This window comes from Lissotriton helveticus, chromosome 12 (assembly GCF_964261635.1).
Source record: "Lissotriton helveticus chromosome 12, aLisHel1.1, whole genome shotgun sequence".
NCBI classification, from domain to species: Eukaryota; Metazoa; Chordata; class Amphibia; order Caudata; family Salamandridae; genus Lissotriton; species Lissotriton helveticus.
The window spans coordinates 615,439,633-615,451,719 of NC_136073.1; the positions used below are offsets into that span (position 1 = coordinate 615,439,633).

The following is a 12,087-nucleotide window of genomic DNA, read 5'->3' on the forward strand; positions in this document are numbered from 1 at the left end:
AGTGGTGATTGAGAATAGATCAATCACTAGCATTGCATATACAATGCAAATTGAAAGTGGAAAGAAGCCACAGGGTATATTTAAGTTATTTTCTACATATATTTCAAACTGATTGTGGCATTCAGAATAGAGTCCCATGCCCATGCCTTTGCCATTTCAGCCCGCATAGTTAAAACAATTATTTTTTTAAGGAAGTGACAATTAATTGGAAGGAAATACAACAGCACCACTATGTGTTGCAACCCCATGTCATAATGGTAATTCAAATAAGCTCCAAAACGATTACTTTCTGTACAGTGCTAATTAAAGAAACAAGCATCTCCGTGCTAATGCCATCAGAAGGATTCAAAATATGGAACTCCAGCAAGAGGCCTTAGAAGTGAATGGTTGCATCTTAAATACAGGTCCACTGACAGCCACTTTTGAAAGATGCAAATGTATTGCTGCTATTTTGGTTATTATGTTCAAATGATACATATTGTTTTAGATTTGTTGAAATTTAGTAATTTCACATTTTAGATTCACATTTTAGCACCACATACCACTACCAGATGTCCCTTACAGGTTTTGTTTCATTATGTCTCTTGAGGAAAAACTGTTAAAAACAGAAACAGCTCTACACCAACCAGCTACTTAACTATTAAGCCTTTAGTTGTACAAGGATTTAGAATTTCTGTAAATGCAGCAACTCTGCTATAATGCCGAACTCCTTCATCACCGTCATAAAAAGGTGCAAATGAATCCTGGGAAAAGACAATTTGAAACGTTCTTTTCCGCTTATTGCATTACGTTTTATGTTCTGCTGGGTGGAAAATATACAAAGCCATGCATCAAGATTTTTTTACAATATGTTTCATGACCAACACCACCTTTGCAGCACACTCATCATCTTAAGTTGGTATTAGTGTTTAGTTTAATTAATATTGTTTATCCTATTTTCTCTTACAGGACCGGAAATGGAACCATATCTAGATCTGATTCTCAGAACGCTCTTTCCTGTAATGAAGACTGCTTCTACAATCAACCAGAAATATTGGTTTAGTCTTGGTGTGCACCTGCGCTGGTGGAGCGGTCGCGTTCGGTTTGATGGTTGGGAGAGTGTTGGGAGAGGACACCTTTATTAAGTTCACTTTTGTAACATTTCCTGAGAGCACCCTTCATGCAAAGAGATGCAATTTCTTATGTCTGATTGGTGCAGAGAATAACAGTCCCTATTCATCCCATTGTTTTCAACAACTGATTACTTATCTGCACTAAACTTTCATTTGTGGCACAAATCAGAACTCAACTGCAACAATGGTCTGCATAATGTGTAACTCCACTACTTTCTAGTACATTTGCCAATTGAACTGGCATGCTGAGCTGCTGTGTCAAGTTTGCCATGTAATGACTGGAACACATCTCTAGTCTGTATAGTGCACCTCGGGAAAAACCCTATTCTTTTCAGTAATAAAAAACGAAGGGCTTGATTTAGAGTTTGGTGGACAAGTTGTATCCTATTGTATGTGTAATAAGAGGGCCGGACTATCCCATCACGTTTGTGATGGGATACCCATCTGCCACAGCCTGAATCAGGCCTTATGTTGTGAACTTACCTCCCTAGGAAGTGAAGCATTAAAGCCTGTAGAAATTGTACATCATTTCCCAGAGGTAATTGTTCACTTCAATGGCACAGACATCTTGTTGCAACCTAGAGCTCGCATAATTGCAAACTAGTCACCGTGTTAAGTAAAGATTTAGACTGGTGCAAATCATGGAGTAAACATATTTTTACCATTTTTGCCTCTTGAAAAATAAAGAATGCAGGAAGAAAGATTTGCTCCCAACTAAACATTTTCAATATTAGGACAGAAAAAGGGGCAATGTGATTTCACACGTTTTGCTATGCTTAATATAGGAAATTGAATGAATCAGTGTTTATTTAGATGTGAGATTAAAACCAGTGTAGTGTCTTCCTGCCTGATTAGCAGAATAGTGCAAAATCATTACACCACTTTTTTACTCTGGTGATATCTGAACCAGCACTTCTTTGTTAACCACATGAAATGATTCACAAAATTACTGATAAGGAATGCTCGGATGCATCATCTTTTATATTTTTACATACTTTTTTTTATTTTGCCAAGAGGGCAAATATCGTCACACAGTAATAAGTTGTGCAAAATCCGATTTCTCCACTCTTATTTCATAAACAACAAAACTGTACAAACTAAATTGCTTTGTTGCTAATTGAATGTAAAAAGTACTCTGGTGACACATATTCTGCCTTTCCTTCATTTTAGTTCAATACAATGAGATGCAGTAATGTGGAATTATTACCATATATTGTCTAGAACGCTTCAAAAGTGCAATAGGATGCATGATCGAAATGGATACCATTACAGTATCTATGAGAGTCAGAGAATACCTATGTGAATTGAGTCTAATACCTGCTAAAAAATAATTTCCTATCAGCAGAAACATTGCACTGTTTTTCCTCAGTATGTCCTATGCACTACCTTTCAAGGTGGTACATGTGTAGATTAATGCAACACTTAAGCCTTTGAACTTAACTGTAATTTTTTTATTTTTGTGCAGTCATTGAGATGTTATCAGGCCAGTTTGCTTCCAGTGTAGACACTCCTCTAGTCACACTTTTCTTTGAAGCCTACTCAACCTGTAAGGTATTTCTTCTTGAAACCATCCCCAGTCTGCAGGAGGTGAGTTGGTAAAGTGGGGAAGGAACAGAGTGCAGTGGATGAAGGTTTAGAGCTGTTACGTTTTGTGAGATAACTGATGCATACACATTGACTACCCCTTCCTCTGCCTTTGCATATATACTTCATTTGATGAAATACAAAACAATATGAAATTCATTCTCTTGACCCAGACTTGTGATCTCTATTTATGTAGCTGAATAAAATGTGTAAAAACCTTTATTGTACCCGACCAAGTATCAAATTCCTATCAGGTTAGATATATAAAACAAAATCAAAGCTAAACCATGCTATAATACTTAAGTATTAGGGAACAGTAAGTGTAATAAGTATTTTGGAAAAAGAAAGTGACAGAATTAGATTCTAGGGCTATTTAATAAAATCGCAGCTGCAGTAGTGTATTTTCTATGTCTACCACAACCTGTCCATATATAGGAGGCAGGGGAAATATATTTTTTTTAAAGAGCTGGGCAGAGGGAGAAAATAGAGAGAGTGGGTGGGGAACCCTCATCCAAATAAGACAAGAGCGAAACAAATTCATAGATAACATTTCTATTTTAGAGAATCAGTTTTGTCTATTGGAATATTCTGCCAGTGAAACAAACCACTGCCTTTGCATGACAGAATCACTTCCTAGTGAACAGATGTCAAGTGCAGCTGCCTCTCCGGGGAACCCTCTACTTCCACATGTGGCTCATCTTTTCTTAGTAGTTAATGTCTAGTGTGTGGAACTGAAAACCTGGTGTAATTTATCTTAACAGGTCTGGGGGCAGGTCATCACCACTCTGGGAAATTTGGCCTCTGTTCTGCCAGAGGAGCAACTAGATAAGGAGCTTCCTTGGTTGGTCAATAAAGTTGAAAGGCTCCAGCCCCAGCTGCCTGCTGATATGGCATTTCGTTTGCTCACGGTGAGTGTGACCTTTATTTGCTGTCCATGCTTGCCACTTCAACCAATCCCAAATGATCTACTCATAAGGAACACTGTATCCCATAATGAGAGATTAGCTGCAATGAAACACTACATTATTGACAAAGGAGGGTTGAATACAGAACTACAGGATTCCATTGGTGAGTTAGTTACACCACAGGTGGAGTTGTGAGATGGTTCAGGCCTCCATCATGTGTACATTGAGCCAACATATTGGCATTCCACTCCCAACAGTACCAATGTTGTGGGTATCAGAAATTTTGGGATGTAGGAAAAATGTATGATTCCAAGTTTGCCCCTTAGATACCCCTGGGAAATAGAACCACCACACCAATTTGGACAGTAATTCCCCACTATTTGACACATTCACGTCTGGTAATTATTTCAGTTTTGAGCTGGTGTATTGTTTTGGATTACAGGGACTATAGTTTTCCAACATTAATTCCAAATACTGAAGCAGCTCAATTGTGATTAGTACACAATCCATGAAGGCAGTCAGAGAAGCAAAATGCACATTTGTATTTGTTACATATGAAATCAGGATTAATAAAGGAGAAATGTGTACCGAAGCAATTGTGCTAGAATTTAAATAAACATCAACAGTGCTGAAATGTGCTTCACCTGTTGTTGTGATACTGGGTAAGTAAAATTGGTTATAGAAGTGAAATTGAGCATACTGATGCTCCATCTTGATGTGTTAATCATAACAAAACAGCAGATCGTCAGTCACTAGAGCCCTGACATAGGTCCCAAGCAGTAATTGGGCTTACTAAAGCCCTAGTGACCTCTTATAACAAACAGTGTGCCATTGCATTTTCTCTAGTCTGAGAGGCTGCTTACACCCTGTGAAATACAAGTACATTTACAAATGACCTTCACTAAGGAGCCCAATGACTTTGCATTGAACTCCTGGTGACGAACATACAGGTAAAACAGTGAAGTCTTGAGAGGAGCACTGGAAATTTATCATGTTGGTAATCAATAATGTGTTGGAATTATAGAATACTACTTTTAGTTGCTATAAAAACAAATATTAGCAAAGGAAAGAGTCCGTAGTTAGAGACGTGCAAACTGTATTAGCTGAAAAGGCAGGAGTGACGTAGACCTTGGTGGACACACTATTAGAATCATTACGTCTCCAATCTGCCAATTTTCATTTCCACAGAACTATTATTTTTAAGGCTTGAGAATTGTAGATTAATGTTGAGGCCCAAAGTGGAACAGTTTCTGCTAGGTCTGAGCACTTACAGTTAAAAGGACAGGATGTTCAAATTTCCTTACAAGTCCTTCTTTTGACAGTCTCCACTTGTAATAAAAATTTGAATACCAGCTACAAACATTAAAACATGACCGAATGTTGTTGTATGGCATATTGAACATATACATCATTTGAGGTTGTTCCCCCAATGAGTCTTACAAGCCTTAATTGCAGGTGATCATTCTCCTCATTAGCATCTGTGTAGCTAAATGTGTTCCTAAAACTGCTTTTAGTCATCACCCATCTTCTGTGTTGCAGCTCCTGCCTCCACGTTGCCTTTGATTCTCATAAGCAAACACTATCCTTTTAGGCTCCTCTGTACTCCCATGGTTCACAGTGTGCAGGGGTGCAAGAGGGACATTGAGCAATCCTGGTCCACAACTGTTAATAGTGAAACAGATGTAGCGGCGCATACATGGATCCAGGTTTTAGAGGAGCACCCCAATTATGTCTGTATTTTACTATCTAACAGGAAAAAAGGGGAAAATGTATTTCCAATAGTGTTCATCCACCCATGCTACATCTAAGTGTGCCCTTTGGCTTGAGGGTGTATTTTGCTGACTTTGGATGAGACTACATTAGTGGAGTGTGGATCACTTGGAGAAGCAGGAAGATAACTAGAGGACCTGTAGGATGAACAGGGAGAAACAGGAGGGTGAAAGGGAGGTCAAACAGAAGAGGAGGACAAGGGAACAAGACTCTCCAATAAGTTCAGTACAACTGAATGGAGGAGCAGGAGGAGGACCAAGATCACTAGCAGGATTAGGAACACAAGGAACTGGATTTCCAAGATAATGACGAGAAAGCAATAGCAGGAGGACCATGGGAAAAACCTGGAGGATCAGGCAGCCAAAAACCACAGTCGACCAGGATGACTGAGACCCCAAGGACATAAGGCCCAGCATGCCCAAGACAAAGAGGAGGATCAGTAAAACCAGGAGAATAAGTAGAATGAAGTAGACCAGAAGGACCAGAACCAGGAGGCCAAAGAGGAGAAGATGTACAAGTAGCCACTTTATTAAGCGCCATAGAAGCCAGAAACTAGCTGACTCCAAACCCTTTCGGTGATATAACAATGAATTTATGCAAGCAAGAATTGCCCTTGGCAATGCTATCAGGGTTGGGGAAATGGGTACTGTCCGTACTGCAAGATATCAATACATAAAAGCTATCCATAAAGCCAAGTGCCTATGGGATGAGCTTAGATGGCAGGACCTAAAAGAATCTAGTTTGCAAAATAATACCAAATTATTCTGGAATATCATTAAGTGAGGCAGAGGGGGTCAACCTGATCATCCCCTAAGTCATGTCTCTCATGAAGGATGGGTTAATTACTTTAGGCCCCAATATGCGCGTAGCCCTTTAGATGATCAAATGGAAGAAGTTAGTTATGTTTTTTATACTGATGAGGCTTTTAATGACAAAGAAGTTTTAGCAGCTCTTAGTGCAGTTGCTGGAGGTAGAGCGCCAGGACCCGATGGTGTCCCTGCGGATGTGTTCCTCTACGACAAAATACGATGGGGTAGATACATCTTGTTGATGGCAAATGCAACAGCCCAGGGTGCCCGATCCCGGTTTCCTGGAAAGGGGCCGTGATAATTCCAGTATATACAAAAGGAGATAAAACTCAACCGGGGAATTACAGACCTATCAGCTTGATAGATACGATTCAGAAGGCAGTTGGGAGGTTGATCCTGAACAATATCTTAGACTGGATTGAAGAGAATTGTATATTGTCCCCTTTCCAAGAGGGTTTCCGTAAATACACTAGCACCATTGATCAAGTCATTCAATTTATTCTTTTATAGTGGAAGACTGTGACATCGAGGCAAGGGCAGCCTTTACGCTTCCTTTGTTGATCTACGTTCAGCTTTTGACCTTGTCCCTCGTTCCCGGTTATGGGTGACGTTGAGGGAATTAGGACTTTTGGACAACATCCTAACCTTCGTAATGAGGCTACACGTGAGCAATCATGCTAGAATCCGCTGGGGTGGGCAGGGTAGGGTCACCACCAAGTTCTGGTTGAACGAGGGGTACGGCAAGGCTGTGCCATGGCACCAACGTTATTCTCTTTGTATATTAATGGAATAGTGGACCGTTTGTTGCCAGTGAATACAGATGCCCCTTCTCTAGCAGGTGTAAAAATTCCGATTTTAATGTTTGCAGATGACACATTAATTATTTCCAAGACTCCTAATGGCCTCCAGCGAGCTCTATCAATTTTTGAAGATTTTTGTGCTGCTCGAGGCCTGGAAGTGAATGTGTCAAAAATGAAATTAATGGCTTTTAATCCACATCGAAGTTTTTAGGGGAGGGTTTTTATGAATAAACAACCACTTGAACTGGTCAGGGCTTTTACCTATTTGGGTATACAGTTAAAGAAGAACCTTAAGTGGGACTGCCATATAGATAGCAGCCCTGAAACATCGACAAGTTACGGGAGCTTTAAGTCTGGAGCATAAAAGGTCTCTAACAAAACCAATTAGACCAGTCCTCCAAGTTAATGAATCTAAAGCTGTTAGCTCCGCGCTTTATGGTGCCAAATTATGGGGGTTTGAGAAAGCAGCTCCTTTAACTCTTTCTGAAAATAAGTTCCTCCGTAGCATTACCAATCTCCCACAAAGCACCCCTCTTAAGCCACTTAGATATGATTTGGGTAGGAAAGCTATTATTGATGTCCCCAAGTTGCGTCCGATTTTATATTGGTACAGGTTGTGAACGACATCTGAACTCTCATCATAAATCTGATGCCTTCCACAAAATCGGTTGGTTAAGAGGTGTTAGGAATAGCCTGATTGGCCTGGGAATGAGAATGCTATGGGAGAACCCATTAGAGGCTTCTTTTCCCTCTGAAAACATCCTAAAAGAAAAGCATTGGGAGTGGGCTGCTTTTAATGCTTGGAGTAACTCTGACTCATCTTCTATGGTGGGAATCTTCTTAGAAACAAAACTCACACCGAGATTAGAATCCTATTGGGATAATATCACCAGGCCGAGAGATAGGAAGCTTTACTTCCAACTCAGGGCAAGCTCCTTACCTTTAAAGTCCCTTATGTCCAGGTGGACTCCCACAAGTGATAACATCTGTCCTGACTGTGGGAGTCATAGCGAAACAGTTGCCCACGTGCTTTTTGCCTGTCCCGCCTATGCACTCCCTAGGCGAGTTTGGCTGGCTACAGTGTGCAACCTACTTTGCACATTTAGGAGTGCCGAAGCGTAAAGGCTTATGCGCACCAACACTTTACCATTTATCACAATAGCGGTAGCCAAATACCTAGGATGGGCGTGGGCTATAAGGCTGAAACCTAAATCTGGGTAATTCTTTAGTGAGCATTAATTTGAACTTCCCTAGCCTGGCCACTGCATGTGATTGATTATTTTAACTGGGTGTAACTTTTATCTTGTCCATTTGCTCTGAGATCTAAGTTTTATCAAACATTTTTAACTATCCAGCCAAGGCATTTTTAACTGTATCTAAATGTTGTTTGTTTTGTGCTTTTATGAGTATACTTCGAATAAAGCTACTTTGAAATGGAATGGAATGGAGAAGAAGGATGTGCAAGTGGAAAGGGAGGGTCATCAGGAGGACCAGTACCACCAGAACAAGAAGGAAGAAGATGGGCAGGTCAACATGGAGAACCTACACCACTGTGAAGACCCTACACAGAATGAGGAGGAGGAAGATGGCCATGAGGATGAGTAGAAGGGGAGGTGAGGGTCCAGGACAGCCAAGAAGTTTAGAAACTCCAGGACCACCAGAGGATTTGGAAAACTTAAACCAACAGGGGACCAATACCATGTCCAAGAACTAGGAAAACCAAGAGGATCAAGACCAAGAAGAATAGGAAAAGGATTTCTAAGAGGACTCGGAAAATAAGGAGGAAAACCAGGAGGAGGGAGACCAGTAAGAGGAAGAAGACCATGAAGAGAAAGCGGAGGCTAGGAGGTCCAGAACAGCAGCCACCACCATGACCACCATGAAAAACCTGAAGGCCAACACCAGGATTGCTAGGAGTAACAGCACCAGAGGATCCAGAGGACCTTGGAAGAGGATGACCAAGATTAGCTGGACCATGAACATAAGGACAATGAAGATCATGAGGACCAGCAGGACTGGGATCAGAAGAATGAAAAGATTGGAGAACACCAGGGCAAGAGCACCAGAAGAACAACTAGGAGGGACACAGCAATAAGCACCATGGTAAAGATAATCCTTTTAACAGAAGTAGGATCTCAGGAGGATAAGGGCTACTTATGGCCAATGACCAATACCTAGAGACCAGGACCAAGAATATGTAGATGAAGCCTAGTAGGATGATTTTGAGGAAAATATGAGTTGACAGAAGGGAAAGAAGAATAAGAGGATGATCAGGAGGAAGAGACCTAGAAAAAGGAGAACATGAAAATCAATACGAAGATTAGGAGAACTATGAAAAGGAAGACCTTTTAAACCAGGAGCATGAAGAGGAAAACCTATAGGTGGAAGACCAGGAAGAGGAGAATGACCAAGAGGAGTAAAGGGACCAGGGCAACCAGGAAGATCAGGAACACTAGGATTACCAAGTCCACCAAGAGGATACAACTATCAAGGGAATCACAACGGGACACGCATCAGGAGAACTAGGGACAGGAAAAGCAAATGCAGAATGATGATTTGAAAAGGAAAGAGAGATCAACAAAACTGATGGGTACCATTAAGACCAAGACCAGCAGGAAGACCAGGAGCAGGAAGACCAAGGCCATGAAGGAAGGGACTAAGATGGCCAAGAGGATCTAGACAGTGCCATAAGAAGAAGGAGTAGCAGACAACCAAGAGAACTAGAACCACCAAGAGAACGAGGACAACCATGGCAAGGGCCATCATCAACAGTGGCTAAGAATACAGGGCCTACGATGGCAAGTGAGTCTAGGCTACATGTGTTAAGTCATGCCCCTGTTAAATGCTGAACATGTTCTCTTCTGGTTCCTTGATGGACTAAAATCCAACATCTGACTCCAACAGATAACCTCTACAGAAATCACTACGTGGATCTGAGAGATCTTAAGGCACTGTGAGTCAAGAAAACAGAACAACCAGTTAAGAAAAAATTAGACATAAGCACGGTCATCTGTCAAAATCTACTTGTGGTCATATGTATTTAGAATTAGTACACAAGAGAGCTCATTCGCACACCAACCCACTCTTGCATTCAGACAGAATTTACACTTTGAAGTTTGTAATTCACCACTGACCATCATCATTTGCACAAACTGCCCTTTGGCCTCATCTCAATTTTCTTATCTCCTTGCAGACCCTTGAGTTATGCATCAAGGCAGCTGTTACTAAGAGTTGCAGAGCGCTGAATGGAACTGTGCCAACCGTGCTTGCCGTCTTGCATCACCTGGTAAGTATATACATGAGGACAAACAAAGTATTTCAGTGGGAGGCGACAGATATTTCCTGTGTAACATATTGTAACAAATAAAGTTTCTACCTTAATCCAATTTATAGTAGGAGTGTTTTTAAAGGGCAACATTTGGGAACTCTCTTGCATAAAATATTAAATTATAATCCATAAAAATCCTATATGAACCAATTTGCTTCTAGGATGCAAAGAAAGAAGACAATGGATATAAATCTGTCAGTGTTGATAGTTCCTCTGCAAGAACCACCCATAAGTCTGCCTCTCGGCAGCTCTGGCTCTGATAATAGGTAACAGAGGAACAGAGTGAAAGGGAAAGGGAAGGGATGGGACCCAGGGGGAACACCAAGGATGGAGACCTGAAAGAAAAAAGCTGTACCCAATAACAATGGTTTACAACAGAGACATAATACTAACAAAGCTTATCTCGGAGGTTCAATTGTCCAGTTAGACTTTACCATATAACATATACTGGACTCTTCATGAGTTTCCCAACAACAGTACACCCAATCTTAAACCTATATATTTAATAATAATATGTCTATATCATATACATTTGATTAATGCCATGAATCAAAGGAAAATCAGTATTTTCCCGCTAAGGTTCCTAAAGTCAATATGTGCAGAAACTACCCCACAATTTAGTTCAAATAATCCAAATACACAACATTTCTGGAATATCCTTACAATCCAAACTTGAAGCATTCAAGACTCCAGTCCACAAATAAGAAGGCCCTCTGAAAACAGGTGCACAACTTGACGGCCATAAGCATGAAATTCCAAATAGCAATGCTGGCACGTGGAATCTGGAATGAATGGGAAACAAGCATCTCTGATGAGGACCAAAGTATGAGAACTGAATGCCGGTAAAGAAAAAAAATGAATTGGTACAGCAGAAACAGCAAGTGGCGGTGAGAACAGAAAAAGGCCCTAATGAAGCCACCGACAGAAACACTCGCTCCCCACTCTGCTGACTAGAGACCTGGGACGTAAAATGGGCAAAAAGTGAAGCAAAGAAGGCCTGCTCTGAAAAGCATGCAACCCACTATGCTGGCCAGACACCGTAGGACGCAAAAGGGGAACAGCTTTACCGTCCCCAGAGATAAACCAAGATGAAGTGTAACAACAGCCATCGTCTTGATTACGTTGAATAGCCGCCACTAGTGCCAGCTTTGTTAAAAGCATTAAGTACCACTACCTTCGGCAATCTCGCCAGACTTCTGAGTCTACAAACTATCCAAAAACCATAGGAAACTAAGGCATCCATCTTAGAGTGGTAACTGAGAATTTGCACTTCCACCAATATCGGGCACCCTGAATATGCTGTATTCCACACAATTAATTTTTCTGTAGCGTGGTATGGATCATGGTCCCACAAGTCCTGACAAACTCCTATGCTGTCATTCCCCCACTGGAAGTTATTTGCTGTCTGGATGTATGGGATTGGCTTTCAGATAGCCTAGCTTCTATTATTATTTATTATGGCTTTGTTATTGGCAGATCTGCACACCCTCAAGTGGGGTTTCCGATGAAACAGAAGAGCCACTCAAGTTGTCCACGGCTATTATCCTTTCACTGGGTGAGTTGGTCATAAATGTATGTATGTATATATTTGTGATAATGCAAGTATATATTGGCCTTTACTAGGGATCAGGTCCTCTGTAACATTAATTTCTGTACACTGCCCTGCACGTAACTTGATCGTCTTAAAAGCTACTATTGCTTCAGTATTTATCTCCCCCCCCAGTACATTGGTTGGCATGCTACTGGAATATGGTGCCCAGTTTACTATATACAGCTATA

At 41.0% G+C, this 12,087-nt stretch overlaps 1 protein-coding gene and 1 long non-coding RNA gene across 2 annotated transcripts in view; both read left to right on the forward strand.

Moving 5' to 3' along the window:
• LOC144798074 (uncharacterized) overlaps positions 1-2,711 on the forward strand; it is a 51,102-nt gene extending 48,391 nt beyond the window's left edge. Inside the window, exons 5-6 of the mRNA XM_078668848.1 lie at positions 949-1,047; positions 2,578-2,711. Of these exons, the coding sequence (XP_078524974.1) occupies positions 949-1,047; positions 2,578-2,711 (233 nt within the window). The remainder of the gene's footprint in view (positions 1-948; positions 1,048-2,577) is intronic.
• Positions 2,712-3,377: 666 nt separating this feature from the next.
• On the forward strand, positions 3,378-11,872 carry LOC144797730 (uncharacterized). The gene is made up of 3 exons (XR_013603455.1): positions 3,378-3,604; positions 10,174-10,266; positions 11,785-11,872. It is a non-coding gene; the product is annotated as an uncharacterized LOC144797730 (long non-coding RNA).
• The last annotated feature ends 215 nt before the right edge of the window (positions 11,873-12,087 follow it).